The sequence below is a fragment of the Hipposideros armiger genome, unplaced genomic scaffold (genome assembly GCF_001890085.2).
Source record: "Hipposideros armiger isolate ML-2016 unplaced genomic scaffold, ASM189008v1 scaffold_641, whole genome shotgun sequence".
Lineage (NCBI taxonomy): Eukaryota > Metazoa > Chordata > Mammalia > Chiroptera > Hipposideridae > Hipposideros > Hipposideros armiger.
In genome coordinates this window covers 578,906-599,541 of record NW_017731991.1, presented here as the reverse complement: position 1 = coordinate 599,541, position 20,636 = coordinate 578,906, and the positions used below count along the sequence as shown (strand labels likewise).

General features: G+C 38.5%; 2 protein-coding genes across 7 annotated transcripts in view; one reads left to right on the top strand and one right to left on the bottom strand.

Annotated features, from left to right (window-relative positions):
- The window catches only part of UBE2D3 (ubiquitin conjugating enzyme E2 D3), a 36,215-nt gene extending 18,292 nt beyond the window's left edge, over positions 1-17,923 (bottom strand). The window contains exons 1-4 of one of the 6 annotated variants that reach the window (XM_019625880.1): positions 17,818-17,923; positions 16,380-16,533; positions 1,959-2,022; positions 1,836-1,867 (exon numbers count right to left, since the gene is read on the bottom strand). In XM_019625880.1, coding sequence (XP_019481425.1) covers positions 1,836-1,867; positions 1,959-2,022; positions 16,380-16,403 — 120 coding nt within the window. In that variant the 5' untranslated portion in view covers positions 16,404-16,533; positions 17,818-17,923. Of the gene's footprint in view, positions 1-1,835; positions 1,868-1,958; positions 2,023-16,379; positions 16,534-17,292; positions 17,437-17,464; positions 17,794-17,817 lie in introns of those variants that run through there. The other 5 variants (XM_019625883.1, XM_019625884.1, XM_019625879.1 and 2 more) reach the window with 5 other exon arrangements.
- CISD2 (CDGSH iron sulfur domain 2) overlaps positions 17,509-20,636 on the top strand; it is a 43,850-nt gene continuing 40,722 nt past the window's right edge. Inside the window, exon 1 of the mRNA XM_019625876.1 lies at positions 17,509-17,749. Coding sequence (XP_019481421.1) covers positions 17,527-17,749 — 223 coding nt within the window. The 5' untranslated portion in view covers positions 17,509-17,526. The remainder of the gene's footprint in view (positions 17,750-20,636) is intronic.

Below are 20,636 nucleotides of genomic sequence, written 5' to 3'. Positions count from 1 at the left end.
AAAAATATTAAAAAAAAAAAAGTCAAGCACAAAAATATCACACTGGTTTTAAGAGTTGGGTTTATTATGTATACCATCCAATTAGAAGTCTTGATTACCAACTCTTTCCTGCTTTATTAGTACTGACAATTAATTTTTAGAATGAGACTATCTTAAAGCACCCTCTGAATCAAAGATGACCTTTATTTGGTACCGATATGGCAAAGCATTTAATTGAATTCTTAGCTTTGAAAATTGGTGATCTACAACGGGAAAAGTTTAGAAGTTGCAATTTCAAGTGCCTACAGGATCTAGGTAGGCAAAATGAAGTGACCCTCCTAGGAATTGTGGCAGACACAAACTGCATCTAAAAAAAGGGAGGCAGTTGCTGCTCCATCCGAAGCCATTACTGCTTCTGGAAATGAGGACCTAGTCAGAGGGGTTTTATGCAAAGATTGCCAACTTTTAAAAATTTTTGTGGACCAAACTGGGTAAACCACTAGTTAACTGTGTATTTTTTTTTAATTACAATTCTGTTACAAAATTAGACAAAAGGAAGCACTTTTAAAGCAAAATGATACAAATCAGCAAAAACAGTCCTTAAGATAATTGGAAATGAGTAATCCTGACTATAGATTTTATTAGGATTATCCAGATATATTTCAAATTATTAAACTAAATATACCATCCTCTCCCCCAAGTTTGACTTAATTTGATTCAATCTCCCTACCTCTAAGGTCATAACATTTCACAATTACTCTAACTCAATCATCCCTGCTATGATTTCCCATACATTTCTCCTACTAAGCACACTTCATACACATATCACTTATTTCCCATCTTATCACACTTGTTTTAATTGCCCGTGTCTCCCAGATTTTAAGTTCCCTAAAGATGAAGAGGGAACATGTCTATTATGTTCATTTGTATACCCGTAATGGCTGGCACACAGCAGGAGCTCAGACAGAAAAAAAAGATTAAAGTTATGAAAATCAGAGCTGCCAAACAAACATGTATTGATCCAACTCATCTGCTGGCTAATTTTTCCAAGGGTGTTTTTTCTTTAAGACTTACAAATATCTAACTTACTGACCATTACCTCACCTAGTACATTACTGCCATTTATGTTGAGATTAAGCTATCAAAAAGGGGAAGAAAGCAGCAAATTCAGTAAGACACACATATAACTTAGAATAGAAATCCTAAAGTACCTTCCAAGTAAAAAAAAAAAATGTTAAGTATTGTGCAAGATATAGTCTTACCCCAAGATGTTTTACTGCGCTCTAATTCTGTGAAATTCTTAGATGGTATCCATAATTCTGAATATTCAATTATCCAGCATATACAGTTTCTTATCTACCCAGGATAGAAAGGAATTTTGCTGTATTCAAAATATCACTTTCTACCTAAAAATATTCAAATTTTGTATAAAACTAAAGTTCTATAAAGAATCAAATATCAAAGTAATACACAATTAAAGCTAGATTTGGGGAAGCTGCTCAAATGGAGTAAGACTTTGAGTAATACTATGATAGAGCCCCAGTAAATTAATTGGCTCTAAAAATAACAGGAAGCTCTGTGACAACGCTTTATATTGCTATGAAGGAAAACTAGATTGAGGTGGATATTTGATAGGTCAGAGATGCTATACTCTAGAACCTGAACACAGGGACAGGTACATATAGTATACATAACAAGCGATTACTTCATTAAAATTTTTTTAAAAAGAGAAGTACGACTATGGAATATCCAAAACAGAATTACAATGTAATAAAAGAAACCTAAAGACTAAGGTAAAAATTACAACTAGATCAATGCAGATTTTCAATTAAAAACAAAAAAATTTAAATACTTACAGGTCCCATAATTGTGGCTTGCCAATGAAACACTAGGAAAAAATAAATAAAACCTCGTTATTATCTAAAAATCGAACACTTTTTTTGAAATTAGTTATAAAAATCAACTTAAAAGTTACTTACTATCATCCCCAACTGGACCTGCAGAACATTGTGCTGGAGGATCACGGGCCAAATCACTAAGTTCCTACACCAAGACAGAAAATGACAGGTCACGTAACCATAACAGAAAAATATAATAGAAAAGCAGAGAGTCAACTGCTTCCAGTTTATTTTCACCCCATTCTTTAAGGGACATACAATCACCATTTACATTAACAATAATTCTATTAGAACAGAGAAAATGTAAGTAACCCTAGCCCAGTTCCTGGAGGCATAGTAGGTGTAGTTATTTAATGGACACACCTGAAAACAATCACCTTGACTAGGGTTCACAAAAGTATATATACACATCAATATAAAACTTTTAACTACATGAACAGCTGTCCTCTTACATACTAAAAAATTTATCAGATAATTTCATTCCTGAAGACCCTAGATAACGAAGCTCTCAACATTCATGTTATTTGCTGAACTTTCGACCATCTCAGAGGCTCTTGTTTTTACGGTCTTAAATCCTCGTCCTAAACCAAGCTATCCACTGACCTCATTTTCCACTTGAAAAGTGTCTCATGGGGCTAGGTAGGGTAACTTTTTGGTTTATCTCCTTATTCCCTCACCTCAACCTTTTTTTACTCAATACTGAGTAAAATTACAACTCACAGAGGTAGGTTCTCACCAGGTAAAAAAGAAGTCTGCTCCTAGCAAGACATGCCGTTTCCACAATTCCACCTGATCTTGTATTTACAACAAATATGTACTTAGCCCTTCCATGACTTGTGAATAACAAATGTGGATAATCTAATAAGAAAATTAAGTCATTTAATAGTTTTTAAAAAATTTGTGATGTAGCTATATTCATATGATATAATAAAAAAAATACGATGAACATCTAAATTTTAAAAACAGTAGGGGCCGGCCGAGTGGCGCAATGGTTAAGAACTCGCTTGGGATGCCAGAGGGCCCCGGTTCGGATCCCACATATGAGGGCCACTGACACTGCCCTCCACAGCTAAGATGCTGAACAACAGCTCAACCTGGAGCTGGGCTGCCATGAGTTGCCGGCGACGGCGTGGGCTGCAGTCCCTGTGGCAGTGGGTTGCCATGGGCTACCGTGTGTGGCCAGCAGCCAGCGTGAGCGGCCAGCAGCCGCAGTGAGCGGCCGTCCAGAAGCCTGCGACTGATCTGCCTCGCCCGGGAAGAGCGCAATGATGGTGCCAACTTGGGCCAGTGAAGCAACGTCCTCCACAACTAGATTGAAGAACAAAACGACAGCAACTTGTCTGTTCCCCTTTCCCCAATTCCCCAGCACTGTTCCCATCCCCCCAATTCCCCAATAAAAATCTTTAAAAAAAAAAAAAACTTAACAGTAAAAGACACATTGCCATTAATCCTCCTCAAAATACTCCCACTTGCTTTTAACACGCTTATCCCACCATTTTTGCCACTTTCTGAAGCAGTTCTGGAAGCCCTCTTTCCTGAGCGTCTTTAGTTGTGCTGTCGTGGCTCCCTCAATATCCCGAATCAATTCAAAACGTTTTCCTTTCATGGTCATTTTTGACTTCTGAAAGAGCCAGAAGTCGCATGGTGCCCGATCCAGTGAATAAGGTGGATGAGAACACATTGTAATGTTTTTATTTGACAGAAATTGCCGTACCAGAAGTCATGTGTGACACAGAACATTGTCATGATGGAGGATGAAGTAAAGACACTCAGGAAAGAAGACTTCCAGAACGGCTTCAGAAAGTGGCAAGAACAATGAGGTAAGTGTGTTCGAAGAGAGGGGGAGTATTTTGAAGGGGATTAATGGCAATGTGTCTGTGTCTTTTACTGTAATAAATATTTGTATTTAAAAATTGACATTATTTTTTGATAATGGGCTTCTAAGAAAATGCAGGGAATACGCAACATTGCAGGAAAACTAGAGCAAATATTTGTTGCCTCCATCATACGGTGAAAATATGTTTCAGAAAATGGCCAGTTGTTCAATAATGATCAGTCTAGACACACTCCATTTAAAAATATCAGTGCAGAAGAATTGTTGTGGTAATCATTTTGCAATATATACATGAAAATCATTATTTGTACATCAAAAACTAGTATGTCAATTATATATCAATAAAACTGGAAAAAATTGTCCTGACACATTGCCAATTTGCTTCTGAAAACTCCTATCACGACTGCTATAAGGTTATCAAGACAGCCAGAGATCCCAGGATTTACAATATTAGAATGCTATAAAGTCGGATTAGATCTTCATGCTTGCCTTTGTAAATATGCCCTCATATGTTCAACATATTTAAGAATGGGAGAAAACTCATTCCAAACATTTTTGATTCTGTTCAGTAGGAATTACAGGAAATCTAATCTCAGAGTGAAACAATTGGTTAAAAGAAACTATGTATGGTTTTAGCTTTAAAAAAAAAACTTACAAAAAAATCAGTTAATTCTGAAACAATTAAGTATTTGAAAAACTACGTTTTTTTTGAGTAAAAAAAAATGTATTGATAATTTGAATTAATCAACTATCCATTACTGAGCAAATGAATTTTTCATAGGCTAGATCAAATCTCATACAGCAATTATTTGTATTCCATGATCAGCCACTTTTATTTATTATATAATGGCAATGTACTTTAATACCATCTCAAGCTGTAAATACTTTATTGCATAGTCTGATAAGAACAGAGAATTTTCTCAAGTTCTAAAACTTATATAAAAAGTTCTATTGTATACCTGGCCCACCAAAAGGAGAAACCAGAAGCTAACTTAGGCTACTTTCCTTTCCTTAAGGAAGGTAAGGATCCAAAAAGTCTATTTTAAGGTTAAAAACATACCTCTTCCAAACCACCTCCTTTCCTTTCCCACAAAAGATAAAGATCTGGATTTTCACAAATGTTATTAAAATCCAAATATAAACTTACATATGCAATTCAAATGCTCAAACACAGCACCGTGAAATAAGGACATTGAATATGTGCCTCCCTCAGTAAGGTTTCATTTTGGAGTCTCGCTTTTAATCCAACTTAGACCCACTATTTCCTAGGCTTATTTCCTCATCTCTAAACAGCAATGTCTATTTCTTTGTACAGAAGTTTTGAGAAGATGAATGACAGTTAAAGCACTTTGGCATAGAACCTGGCACATAATGCACTAGGTACTCAACAAGCAGACCACTTGTAGACCATCCATCCTGAAGGCAAGATTTCCTGGGAAGGCACTCAAATCATTTATTAAACAAAAGCAAAATTGCTTCATAAATAGGCTACATATTATAGCCTTAGCCCATTTGAATCTTTTGCCAATGTGATGAATCTTTATGCTTACCTGTCTATAACATAGTCACCTAGCAATTATACTGCCATTACATGTTATACATTAATAACATGAGGTCAGCAATTCAAAAAAATTTGTGGATGGGGTTTTAAACAACCCATATTATTAGCTTGAGTCGTATAGAATTACTAATATTTGGCCATGTTTCAACTATAGAAACTGCAATTTCATGTGGTTATACATAAAAATGGTAAGCATTTGAATTAAAATATTACCAAAATGAGTTTCTTACATTGATCTACCTCAAATTATATACTGAATATTGTTTTGAATACAACAGATTTGTTAACATGCCTGAAAACTATCTAGCAGTTATTTTTAAATATAAACCAATTTAACGATAATTGGTCTAACAAAATACCCAATAGTGAAACAACTTCATTACAAATAAAAGCTCAGGAATCTATAGTTGACCTACAATAGACCATCCTTCCTTAACATTACACGTTTAATAAGGAAGAATGCAAAAAATTATTTCTTGTGGAAGAAATGAGTTTTTCTGCACACTGATTTTTATAAATCACGAAGACTTTATGTTGGCATTATCACTCCTTTAGAGTGAAAGTATATCAGGTAGTCAGCACTGAATTTCAGCTCTTTACTTCGTAACTACAGGCTCTTATAACTCTCAGGTAATGTCTAAATGCCTAATTTTCCAAGTTCTCCATGACCAAGACACCTCTTAAGTAACAATGATTTCAAACCAGGCCAATTAACTTATGTACTAAAACCTACTGTAAATTTAGCATTGAAAAATGACCTAAGTAATTTTAAGAATCAAAACAGGTCTTTTTAAATCAGGTACCAGCATTTTCCTTTAAGATACCAAATACTAATTGTCAGGACATTATTATGCCCATAGCATTAGCAAATGAGAAGACATACGACTATCTTAGCAGGTAAAAATAAACGAGAAAAAGCATAATAAAGAGTCATCTTAGATCTTTTCTATGTAGCAGACATTTTGCCTACTCAACAAGCCATCATACCCTGCTTGCATGGAAATACTTTCCCCGTAATCCAAACGTGACTGTAGTGTCAGCCACCAAAAAAACCCGATTACTCAGGGCTAATCATAGAATTTTGTTACTTCAGTCTCAGTGATTAGCTCAGAGTTGGAAAGTAACCTAACCCATGACAGGACCTGAACTTATCGGTCTGTCCATTCATGTCTGCCCAAGATTTTTCAAAATGAAGCTGGAAGGGGCATGTCTTTTTCTAATTAGGAGCTGTAAAGATGTGACCCAGAGCTTTTGGGAGGCATGTGCCCTGAAATTACATGGCAAACCCAAAGGAAAAAAAAAAAAGAGATCACACTGGGTGGCAAAGAGCTAGCAGAGAGCTGACTTGGCATATAGAAATGCAATTTCAGTCCGTAGGGTTGAAGCTTACTCTGGTTCCTATAGCTATTCCATTCCCTTCATTGTTAACTACTGCAGTTTCCTTCTAATAAATCCAAGAAAACAAAACAAAAACAGTGCAGACCTATTCTAAGCAGAGTGCTGCTGGGGCCCATGACCAATTATATAGATTTTTATCCCACTAAAACACAGTGTAATGCTCAAGTCTGGCTGAAAAACATGTTAAGAAATCTAAACGAAGTCTCAAAATTAAACTAGAAGGAGCCGGGAGAAGTCAGGTGTCTAGTAAAGAGTTAGCTTTCAATCTAATCACAGAAACTAAGAGGTTAATCTAAATCTATTCCTAAAATGAAAAGTGTAGTATCAGCTATTGGCTAAAGTTTCACAATCAAAACACTTATTCATTTATATGAAGACTGCCTTTTTGGGTCAAGCATGTGTCCGAAAACACCAAGATAAAACATGAAATCTCTCCCCCAACAGACTGAGCTAATAAAATGTAGGCACAATACAAAAATAAAAAATTACATTTCAACAACCTAAGTGCTTAAAATAAAGGTATTCAAATGCTTTGTGAATCCTGAAAAGGTAACCATGAATCTTGCCTGGGTTTAAAACAGTGACATTTGAGTTGGGTTTTGATAGGAGGGATAAGCATTCTAAGTAGACAAACTCATTCAAAGTTAGGAGTGTGAAAGAATGCACGTTGTAAAAATTTTGTTGTAGTTTGGTTTACCAGGGACACAATAGGGTACAGGTGAGAGTAGCAGATGTGGCCAGAAAAGTTAATCAGGGCCTGATCCTTTGAGAGTCTTGATTGAATATTATGTCAAAGTCTATCCCAAAGGCAATGGGATGCCACTGATATTTTTAAAGCAGGAATAAGACAAGTCATTGTTTAGTTTTTAATGTACTAGCTGTAGTACAGCGTCTTTTAATTTAACATTAAGTCATATCCTAAAAGCACACGTGTTTCTCTGTATCCAGTTTGATAGTTAAGTAAAACTTAACATTTTTACTATATGTCCTTCAGGTTTAAAAAATATTGCAAATATAATAATCGAAGATCTTCCAATGTATTTCCCAGGTTCTCTTCCCTTTTCCCAAGAGGTAATAGATTATTCCAAATTTGGTTTCTGTCATTTCTCCATATTTTCATACACTATATGTATCTTAGACTATATATATAGCATTGTTTCGCAGGTGTTCAAATTTTAAATAATATAAAACTACGTATGTTTCAGAACATTGGCTTTTAACACTATTTGTAACAAGGACTTGTAAGAATCTGATGAGCTGTTGACCTTCTATCTCCTAAAATACACATATGCCCACACAAAACTTTAAATTGTAGGAATCAGACCCTACCTTCACCTCTAGGTTGTAGGAATCCTTAGGAAGCTATAGCAATAATTCAGTTGAGGAGAACACGAACTAAGTCACTGGGGATGAAAAATAATTCTGAACACCAAGCTTTTTACCCTTAAACCACCTTATGAAAACAGACCTTATATCCACTTTACATTAGAGCCCCTTACTAGGAGAAAGGAAAGACTGAGTTCAAGTGTAAGACATGCGAAGTTTCAGGATGGGTAGGAGAGCAAAGCAGTGTCATCTACCAGACAACCTGAAAAATAGGTCTAGGAATAAATTACAAAAAAGGTTTCTTTCTCAAAAGGGTGTCCTTGCATCAAAGATGTATTTAAGTTAAAGAATTTGATATGGCATTTGGCAAACTGGAGAAAAACAGTTCAATCGCACCAATCCAACTCTCCATTCTGCTGAATAAATAAATGTCCCAGATTGAACATGATATGGAAAACTGATGTTTTCTTAGGATCAGTTCCTCCATAACTAATCCTTGTTAGTTTGCACCTTACCACACTCAGTCCAAGTCTAGTGTCACCTATTTTTCAAGTTGCATAGCCTTTAAACGAAAGCCAAATGAGAAAACATTTGTTCCACTATTAAAGGAAACTGTATTTACTGGACTTGAGATCAAATCAATTTCCAATGAGGCACCTACTCAAAGAATTTTCAAAAGTAATTTTATCTTTGGTTTTTGCCTTATGACTTTAGAATCTACAAGTTTCATAGGCTTTGGGAACAAAAAGTTTATAAAATTACATGAAGAACTGAAAGTAACTCTTTGGCTTCCCAGTAGAGAGGAACAGTGGCAAGGATCTGAAAGAACATATATAAGGCCTGTAAAAGTCTTCATATTCTGTTGACCAATCCTCTTCCAAGGAGAACAGCATTACTCAGATGAGTTCTTGGCCAACTATTAAGACCACAGAAATAGGAAAACAGTTGGCAAGGAAGATTGGCACACATTTTTTAGTAACTGCTATAGGCTCCATTCACCTTGATGGGACACTAAGATGGATCAAGGACATAGTTAGGGTACAACGCTAAAAACTGTACTGCCCATTAAAAAAAAAAATCCACCAAAGTTAGACATTTCTTTGCCACGGTGTGCTCTTTTGGGGGAAATTTTCTTCTTTTGGGATCACCTTCCTCTGAATTGCTTCTCCTTCAATCTCCTGCATACCTGGTTAGTATGCGAATCCAGGCCTTCCCACACTGGGAAATATGCTTCCCCTTTCCCTTTAAAAGACTAAACAGACACATAGGAAAAGGGGTCAGGCAAATAGCAGCTCTTAAAAGCAACCAACAGACACAGCTTAAGCCAGTGAGTGTTCTCATCTGGAGGTACATAATTAAACAGAAATGAGTCTGACCATTCCTTCTGGAATGGGGACTCCTAAGAGAAAACGTACAGCTTATTTTGAGGAAGACATTGCCTTTGATTATGGGACACAGGGTCTTTTTTGACAGTTGATTTTTGGAGGTAAAACATGAAAAGGCTGAGACACTGGCCTAGAAGTCTAAACACACCACTAAATAGTTTTTTTTTTTGCTTCTCTATTGTCTGCATCTTCCTCATTCAGTGCGAAGAAGTGACTAACCAAAGACTACAAAGAACAGGAAGCCAAGGTATTGAACACATTAAAGGCCTGAAGGGATAGGAAGTATAAGCAATGGTCCCTGCCTCCAAAGAGCTTACAAATTAGAAATATAAGAACTATTTATGAATAATAAAGCTATAGAGCAGTCATGTTACGTCAGCCTCTTGTAAAATTTAATGCCTCCAATAACATTTAATCATTCTGCTAAACTTTCTTACAATGACAGCCACTGCTTATATATATTAAAGTTTCCAGTTTCAATCCTGCTATTAAAGTATAACTCCTTAAATAGCTTATTCTAATTTGTCCAAGTTCTAGTATTCTCCCAAAGAATTGCCAAAGTTTACCTTATATGATCACTGTAGTAAAGCCGTTTATGGATTCCATCCTTACGATAAATACAATAATTATCACCACTGTGTTCCAAAATTGTTTCTTACCCTCCCCCCATCTCTACCACCCATCTTGCATATCATCACACAAAGGCCATAACAATAGCAGTAGTATAGATACATTTCCTATCATCGCTTTTGGGAGAATTTAAAACTCATGCCATTACTGAGAGGTAATTTCTTATAGTCTATTGACGAGTCCATTTCTTTCCAAACTTCTACTTGATTTAAAGACAAGATTTGTATGACTATATGTGAATCAGCACTAAAGACAGCCCTTACCTCTTAAACCTATACTGAACAACATACTACTACCTTGAGGACTGAATGAGATGAGGGCATGAGATGGGAAGCAAGAAGAGTAAATGCCTTTATAAGAAATTTTGAGATAAGAGTCACCCTCAAGGGCCCTTGACAACCTAGTAATAAAAGGTATATTTTTAGACCAATGATAGGAGGTCAAAATGTAGTACAATTAATTGTCCATCAGGCAACTACCACTCTAACTGTTCTTATAAGATCAGATTTACTATGAAGTAAAACAAAAATTTTTATTAACTTCAATGTTGGGAAATGTCTATATATCACATGTAGACATGAATAGCAAGGAAGAAAAGATCTCAGAAACATATTTCAAAGGAAGGACGCTTGGCAAAAAGATCTGGGTTCTGAACAATTTCACAAAACTATAGACTTAAAAATGGGAAGAAATAGTTCCCTTAAAATAATTTTACTTTGGAATTTGTAATTTCTTGTGAGAAATCCTAAATGTTTATTTTAAGGATTAAGAGGTGCTGCACAACATGTCTCATTACATCACTAACAAGATATTAACTTCCTGTTTAGTTGTAATTATAGGTCAGACAAGTCTGCTTGTTCATTAGACAAGATACAAAGAATGGCTTGAATAATAATGCCATTTTCTTTCTTTTGATCGCCATTAAAGATAAGTCATTTAAGATTATTCAAAGCTGTTCTTTTGTAAGTAATATTTATATGAGCAAACATGGCCAAATTTAGGTTCTAAGCTTTGATCCATGAATACAAATAAGGCATTTTATAGATATGAAGAACAAAATCTAAGACCAGTCCAGTGGTTGAAAATATCCAATTATACATTAGCCATGAAATTGTAACAAGGCTAGGAATAATGTCAAGTATTCCATCCTGAAAATGAACAAGAGACCAAGAAGCAGCGAATCAGAACTGAGACCTAAAAGGTCAAATACAGCAAATTCAACTACGAAAATTTGGTTGGAGGTCTCTGAATAATATCACATTATGTTAAAAGTATAGCTGAAGATAAAATCAGATGTTTTGGCAAAGTGTAAAATACCTCATTGAATTTTTGTCCTCCCCACGTAACAGCCAAGGGCAGTTTTGAGACTAAATCTTATCTAACAAGGTAAAATGGCTAATAAGACACTCCCTAAATGCATCCATTCTTAAACACACTATTAAATTTTGAAATAAGATCACTGTTCTGGTAGCAAAACCAAATCAAGAACACAAAATTTCCAGTAAAAAAGTGAAAATCATTTAATTTTGCTAATTTCAAAAAACACTGGTTTTGACAAAGCATAGTTATAAAAAAAAACAACCAAAACCACACCCTATAACAATGACAAAAGGTAGCGCAGGGAAGGTATTTAGATAAACCTAACATCTTTATGGGTATATTTGATATGTGAATAGAGTCCCCTTAATTTATTTTAAATAAATGTTTCCCCTACTTGGTTTATAATTTTCTTGAAAGGTGAGCTGTATAAGGTGCAAACACTTATTCATGTGTTTATATGCTTGTTTCCTCCACTCAAAGCAGAGATTCTCATGGGTAATGACAGCCTTTCTTATTTTTTTATCCCCTGGGACTAGACTACTGTGCCAAACAGAGCAAAACCTCAGTAAGTATTGATTAAATGATTATCCCCTATGTCTGTGGTTCTTAACCAGAGGGAGACTTTAGAAATGTCCCTAGGGGACATTTTAAAATTATGCCTATTCCCAGAGAAAATAATCCAGTAAGTCTTATAAGATCCCATGTACCTATATATTCTTCAAAAACTCTGTTAAACATTCTGATGTATAAATGTAATTCTTGTCAAAACCCACATACAGAGTAACATATAACAGAATGCAAAAGCTGATATAGGATTTGAGAATTTAATCTGAAATACTTATCTCAGTACTAGGAACCTATTGTCTTCTTTAATAGAAAGGCATCATTATACTGAAACACTTTCGAAAATTCTTAAGAATTGACTGTATCTTGAATAACTAGTGGCACTTGAACCCATGAGTTAGCATATAACCTAGTGTTAGGCATATCTAATAAGTAGCTCCCCACTCCCCCACCCCCAGCCCAGGGGCTAGCAGGTGTTCAACTATACATTTGTACAAATAACAAAAATTAGAAAAACACTGCAGATGAGTATGATGAAACCAAAGCACACGATGTCACAGTAAATTATCCTTATTCAAAATAAATATTGAGGTCATTATATGATCAGCAACACTGTCATACAAATTGTCCTACAAATCATGTTAGCTGGCTATAGACAAGTCTTGAGGATCTTAAAAGAAACACACGTAAAACAGTGTATCCAGCCTACTGGCTCATTGGGGACAAGTTTAAGATACCTCTAGCGATCAGTTGGCACATGGTAGTTCCCATAGTCCTTGAAGAGACAAGCCAAATAGAAATTCACTCCTACTTTTAAAACTTATGTTAGCTAAAATCTTAATTCACAAATTAGCTATAATCTACAAGTAAAGTTAAATTCCATTTAAATGTGAAGTGGGAGAGGAGCGCTTACTTCAGGTAGCCAAGAGTAATATGACATTTACTTATCTAACTAGAAAATAAGAACTGAAATGGTTCAAAATAGCAGTAAGCATGGAGTTTAAGAACTTGAGTTCTTGAGGCAGACTATCTCATTTGAATCCCGGCCCCTTCCTAGCTGTGTGATTATAGACAAGTAACCTCTCTGTGTGTTTCCTCTTGCATACAATGTAATGGCAGGAGCGTCCATCTCACAGGATTGTTGTTGAGGATTGAGTTTATACTAAGAAAGTTTAGAAAGTGTTTAAGGCACAGTAGATGCTAAGACCTAGCTATTATTAATAGCACAATGATACATGAAAAAGAAAACTTTTTGAATACCAAAAACCTAAAGGATGACATGACAGGGCAGTGGTAAAAGCACACACTATGGAGCCAGACTGCCTAGGTTCTAATCCCAACTCTGCCATGGTATGATGCTGGGTGGTTTTAACTTCTGTGCCTCAGAATTTCTAATCTCAAAATGGGGACAATAACTGCACCTACTTCACTGGGTTGTTAAGATTAAATGAATTAATACAAGTGTTTCAAACATTTTTGACATATTGCAAAAACTTGACGCATAAGCTATTATTTTTTTAGGCTTGGTTCACATTATATTTTATGTAAAGTTCTCTTTAAACTTCCCCAAAACACATGCACTGTAGTTATTTTAATGAGAGTAGTAAAATTGTCTATGACTCCCAAACACCACCAATCAACTTTGAGTTCCCACTTTTGATTATTGTTGTTTAATAAATAGCCCTGTAAGACTATACTACCGCTTGTCCAAATAAATACAGCAAAAAACAAAGAATAAGGTTGTTTGATAAGGCTGCTCGGTCTAAGAAATATTCAAACAAGAAATAAGAACATAAGCTTTAGAAAAAAGCAAATTTAAAGGCTTGATCTGAAGAACTAAAAATAAAAATGGTTAGCTATTCCAACAATTAAGTATTTTATTAAGTGAGAAATACAGATGTATCTTAATATTTGGAATTTGAGGACTTCAGACAAGAATTCAAAATGAATAGGTACATGACAAGAAATATCAATACTAACATCAACTCGACCTCATATTTCTAGAACAGAGGTGCCTATAAAATAAAGAGCATCACCCATCAGTTGTCCACTTGGCTAAAATTGTTTGGATCTGGGATTTTTTTTGTTTTTTTAAGTTTCACTGCAATTCTGACAGTAACTGCTGAAAACCAAACCACATGCATATCACAACTTTTCTATAGATTAAATCAATAAAGTCCCAAGTATTGGAAAGTTTCATTATGTCAAATTTCTGTATTATACAAATCTTCAAAATATTTACAGCAGGAAGCAATCCAGGATTAAAAAGAATACTAGTCTAGAAAAATTCTTTAATAAGTTTCTGAAGATTAAAAGTGGTATTAAAATAATACTAATATTCTGTGTGCCAAGGGCCTATTCAAAGCCACACATTAACCTATTTAATCTTAAAAAATCTCAAAAAAACCCCCTCAAAATCTAAAATTTGTTTTGTTCACTGCTGCATCCCTCGTGTCTAAAACAGCGCCTGGTGCATACTAGAAATTCAACTACTTATTGTTCATATAAAATAAATATTCATTTTATAGACACTGATAACTTGTCCAGTCTAAGAATTCTAACTGGAGAATTTTTACTCCAAAATTCACTCTCTTAACCATTATATTGCCCCTCTAGAGTTTTTAAATCATTAAAGGTGTCACAGCAGCTGGTTATCACCTGTAAAAGAAAAAAAATCAATGAGACCTCCCTTTAAAGTGTTCTGTTCCACATGCATAAAAAGCTAAGGATTTGAAATTATTCCACATCTTACTGGCCTAAATTCCCATAAAAAGGTTTTGGTTTGTACTATATGTAATTTTCTTTATATTAACTATGCTGTAAAACATAACGATGCTTCTCCAATGTGTTTCTTCCTGGCCTTCAAAGTCGTCAAAGAAAGGGGTGTTTAAATAATCCTTTTTACTTTAAGTTCTAACTTCTAAAAAGTTTTACTTCCTCTCCTTTTCCATCTCTTCAAATATACAGATTTAAATTTATATTTCACATAAACCCACAACGACAATGCAATGGTCTAAAACAAAATCCAAGATTTCAGCATCAATATTTTGAGTAAAGATTTAAACTTTCATCTTTCATAAAAGACCAGTTTTGTCAAACACTAAAGTCACACGTATTAAATAAATGGAAAATTAAGCTGCCATCAGAGCTATTAAGTAAAGCCAAGTCCTTGCCACTCCTTCCATGTATAACTCTTTCAAAAAGTAACTTATCAAAACCAAAGATTCTAACCTACAACCTCCTCTGACTCCTAGTTTTAGTAAGGCTGAATTTATTCCATTACATTTTTTTCAAGTTAGCTGTAAATACTCCACCCTCCTCGATTGTGCAAGAACCAAACACACCACACATACACAAGTTACAAAAAAGGGGAAATATGGTCTGAGACTTTGAATATAGTTAAGTGTTGAGCAGGAGGTCTCAGAGCAGTGTACGACCTAGTATAAAAGTTAACATTTAACAACGAATATTATTTCATTATTATTACCAAAGGAGATGCCGGAAAGAGCCTGAACCAGTTAAAGCAGCCGCCATCTTAAAATGCGGGATAGAAGTTAGAGCAAGAAAATGAGACTAAACCACCGGAGGTGGAGGTTCCGCTCACCCCGACTCGAAAAATCCTCCCCCCCCCAACTTAGATCAATAGTTTAGTATCACACCTCGTTTTAAGTGGTGAAACAATCTTCCCGGAGGGTGTTATTAAATGGGCCGAAGCATAAATAGCTACACTCAACCACAGCTTACTGCCGTCGCACCCCCCTACCACCCCTCCCAGCCAAAAGAGAAAGGGAGCTTCCAGAAGGCTTTTACATCAGTTCCCGGTGTGCTTCTGACAAATAGCTTCGGGTGAAAAGCCTGAACCGGAGGAAGTGGCAACACCGTGTCAGCCCATCTCCTCCCAACCCCACTTATTCTTGTGTAACCCGCCCAGAGTGATGAAGAGTTTCTAACTAGCCTCATTCACTCCTCTTCCGCTGGCAAGAGACTTCCACCCCAACCCCCTAATCAAGTTCGGGACCCGCCGATTTCTGATCCTCTTTCTCTCCGCGGGGCTTCTTACCTTTCTTCCCCTTAGAAGGCCTAGAGCCTTCATCTTAGAACTAAATAAGTTTTCAGGCACCGAGAAGAGGAAACGCCATGACATCTACTGGTGCGTCTCTCCGCAATTCTGACCCCCAACAGAGGACTAACTCTTCCTTTAGAAGCAGAATCGAGGCGCCTGAAATCACTCTCCCCAATCCCGAATTTGCACCGATTCCACTGAAACATACTGAAGATAACACCCCATTTGCCACAAGTGTTCTGTTTCCTAGCTTTAAACCTCACAAACCTTCATAAACTATATCTGCGTCCCCATCCCCCAATGGAAGAAACGACGCAAGGAAGGATATTTTCATAATTATACTTCCTCCACCCCATGCTTCCTCCGGGCCTGAGCCTACCTCTCCTCCCACGACCCTGTCCTCTTCAACTCCATACGTTACCTTATTAATCCGTTTCAGCGCCATAGTCTGTGCTTCGCGTCTGGCTCCTCACTATCTCGGTGTGTGCTCAAAGGTCCGGCCAAAACTCTTGATTATCCCGGCGGGAGGGAAGGATTGTCTCTTCGTCTCACACCGCTCTGCCAGACACAGGCGCCTTTTGCAAAAACGGAGCAGATCAGCACTCGAACAGGCCCCGGAGAGACCCCGATGGATCCAGGTCCCTTAAAAACGGTCGCGATCCGGGGTGGGTAGGGTGGCGTGGCAACAGCCTCTATGCCGAGCTTCGGCCCGAAGAGGGGGCGAGAGTGACAGGAAGAGCGGAGGGTGGCTACAAGTTTGACTTCCCGGCCTCTCGAAAGGAAGAGACCCGGGTGGGAGAGGAAGAGGCGTAGGAGAAAGGGGTGGGTGCGGGGCAGGGTCCGGAGCCCAGCAGAGGAGGAGCCGGGGCCTAGTCGGCGCTATGCCGGCGTCACTAGGGCAAAGAAAGGCTAGGGGGAGGGGGAAACAGGAGGCTCCGGACTGACGCCGGGCTTCTTTCGGTTTCTACTCAAAGGTGCGGCCAGGAAGGGAAAGGAAATAAAGAGAGGCTTGATGTGTGGCGCTGTCCCCGCAGCTCAGAGCTATTCTGTGTCGCCCCTGACGCCACCGTACACTCCGCCTTCCAGCGCGCTCCCGCGCGCGCCCGCCCAGCCACCGCCACCACGCGCCCGTGCGGCCCGAGGCTCCGACTTAGGCGCGAGGACGCGCCCATTCCCCCTCCCCCTTAAGCAAAAGAGGCCCCGGCTTCTCCAGCCTTCCCACCCTACCCCACCCAACAGGCTGGTCACTCAAGCACCCAGGGCCCGTGTTTCCCCTCTTACCCGGCCGGCCCAGGGCCGCCCACCCTTCCCCTCCCCTAGCCGTCCACACCCACGCGTACTGAGGGGCCGGGGCCTCCCTCAAGCTGCGGCCTCGGCCTCCTCCCCGCGCGGCAGCTGGTGCCTCCCCGGCCCTACGGGGCTCACGCGCACGACACAGCTACAAGATGTCCGCTCTGACGGAACTACTGCCAGCTGCCACGCTCCGCCCCTCCCCCCTCCTCCTGCCTCTTCACCGCCGGGTATCAGTCCGCCAACGCCGCCGTCGCGAGCACGGAACGAATCTAAGGATGCGGAGGGACGGTTTACTTCCGAAGTCCAGGACTCAGTGTGTCTGTGCTACCCCCTTTTTCTTCTTTTCAGACCAGCACCTTCTTACTAAACAGATCGGAGGTTGGACAGGGAGGGCGGGGGCCGGAGGCGGGTCATGGGCTGGGGGGAAGGGTAGACGAGCGGCGGAAACCCTTAGACTCAGAGAAGCATCGAGAACCGGAAGGAGACCATGGGAGGAAGGTAATGGAAACGGCAGCTGCGCTGTCGAGCCCCGCGCCCCTCCCAACAGCATCCCCCAATTTCCTCACTTGGTGTTGAGGAGGCGGGTCTCGCGAGAACCTCGTGGCTGGCTTACAGGAGCTGTAGGTCTGCAATGACTTAAGGGCAGTTTTGTGCGCTCTTCCTGATGGGGGCCCGGCCCGCCCCCAAGTCCCCAAGTTCTCGCGAGATGCAAAGAGGCACCGGCTCGAGCTGGGGCGGGCGGTCAGTCGCTGGGGGAAGCACCGCCCATGAATGCTTCTGCGGGTGGGAGGGAGAGGAAATGGAATTCCCCGGACTGGGGGTAAGAGCGCGCGCCGACACATCCCTCTCTCACGCGCCCAATCAGGAATGTGCGGTGGGAGGTACCACGGGTTAATTACTAGATACCTTTAGTCCGGGTTGACGCGGGCTTTTGAAGTTTCCGGTGAAGCAGGTGAGTGATGTTTACGCTCCTGCCGGTCTGGGCTGGCTAACCAGTGGGAGGAGGCGCCCCTCAAAATGGGAACAGTCATTGAAAATAGAACCTAGCGGACAGCCGATCAGCGTTCCCACCTGCCGAATCTAGTGTATTTTTGACCCTCAAGGATCAATACTGAGAAGAGCGGGCCCACAGACCGGCTCCCAGAATTAGAGCAGTTTAGGCATCCACGTCCCCTGAATTGATTAGGATGGAGGATAGGGGGATAGGGACGGGCTGTTCACTGTTCTCTGTAATCAACCACCACCATCCGCCAAGGTTTAAGTATGGGAATGGACTTAATACCTTTTTCCTCCTGTTGCTATGTGTCCATTCCTAGAGCCACAACATTGCGAAACTCAAACAAGAAATCAGAAGTTTTGGGTCAGAAAAACTTAATACTTACCAAAACATCCAGGGAAAGAAATATAAGGATAGGATTAGCCTGTCAATCTGCCGGGTGTGGCGTATGGCGAGGATGATTTTGCTCCCGAGTGTTTCCTTCAGGCAAAGGTTAACAAGACATTAATTTTTCAAAGGAATTTAAAGGTCAGCAGTGACCTGCTTAAAGTTTTCTGACATTCCTTAATGACCCCAACTTAACGAAGTGGCGATCTCTAAGAATTAAATGGAAATACAAACTTGTTTTTAAAATACACTTTTAAAAAGGAAAGTGTTATTTCCTGTTATAAGAAATATTACCTAATTAAATTTTCATAGGTCTGTGATAAATGAGCTAATATACAGAGGGTGCCAAAAATATATATATACACGTTTTAAGAAAGGAAAATTATTAAAATTTTAATAATATATGCTGATAACAAAAGATAAGTTGCATTTGACTTTTGCAATTACAAAATGTGCTCAGAGCGGTTACCATCAGCGTCCAGACACTTTTGATTACAGCGAACTACTGCTTGAGCATCGTTGCTTGGTGTCCACTAGTATACATTTTTTTGGCACCTCCGGTATACAATTTGAGTGACCATAATAGTGTCACTAGAGCAATTACTGAAACAGTGCTTCTCAAACTAGTATCTATGCGAATCACCTAGGGATTTTGTTCAACATGCGGATTTTGATTTAGTCTGGGGTGGAGCCTAAGAGTCTACATTTCTAAGAAACTCCCAGGTGATACAGATTTTTCTGGTCAGAAGACCTGTGTGAAAGTAACAAAGCAGTGAAGTGCTCACCTCATGGCCTACAGGACACTTCTGCCTGCTCCCCCCTTCTCCCCCCATCTTTCCTTTGTTCTTTCTTTTAACCAGTCTAATATAGTAGAAACACAAGATTAGGCAGCTGGAGTGGAGGGAGAAATCCAGGTTTGATTTCTGGCTCTATTCCCATTTGTGTGATATGGTACTTCTTAGTTTCTTCACACTAAGCTAGGCACAATAATAGCTGTCCTTTCTCACATGGTTATTATGTGGATCAGATGTCATAATGTATGTGAGAGGTCACTGTAGAATAAAGTGCTGTATAAATGTAAGTTATTAATCAGACATTAACTGGCTATACTGTGGCACAAATCTGTAAGAATATTAATATAGGTAGTATTTGTGGTAAACACTTGTCATGCACCAGGGACTGTGCTTGTTAACCCCCTTTACAAATAAAGAAACTGATGCATGGAGAGATTAAATTACTATCCCAAGGTCACACAGCTAATAAATGGCAGAAATAGAATTTGAACCCATGCAATTAACTTCAGAGTATGTATTGAATGGAGTTTCATACTGTCTCTTACTTTAGAAAGTCGGATGCTTTGTGTTTCTACTTTCAATGCCATCTTAATCTAATTTTGACTCATTTCTTCTGATATATGTTTTGTTCTTTCAGAAGCCAAGGTTCAAGGGTGGTAGGAAACATTCCTACCTACCCAAAGGGAATTCACAATATCCAAGGGGCCCATAAAAGTCCTTGAGAAGCCAATTGGTATTACCCTAATTTAAATAAGCTTCAGTATGAAAGTATTAACATAATGGAATGTGTTAATGCTCTGAATTAACAGAGCATAGCATACTGGGACAGATTTTATGTCAGTGTTCTTAATTATTTTGGTGCCACAAACTACTTTGGCAGTCTGGTGAAGCCATGGACCCTTCTCAGAATAATGTTTTTAAATGTATAATGTAAAATTCATACCCATTATAAAAGAAAACATTTTGAAATAGTCTCAAAATATTAAAGAAAAACAAATTTTTGATATAGGAATAGATGTGATTTATTAACACAGTAAGATCAAATGAGTCTAGTAAACAAATTTTTGAAATCGTGATGAACATAAACATTTCTAGAGTTTGTGAAAGTTGTGATATAAAGTATCTATGATTCCTATTGGTGACAGAGACATAGGTACACCTGTTTGTTGCTTACATTCAAAACTGAAGGAAATGCTAATTTTTAGTT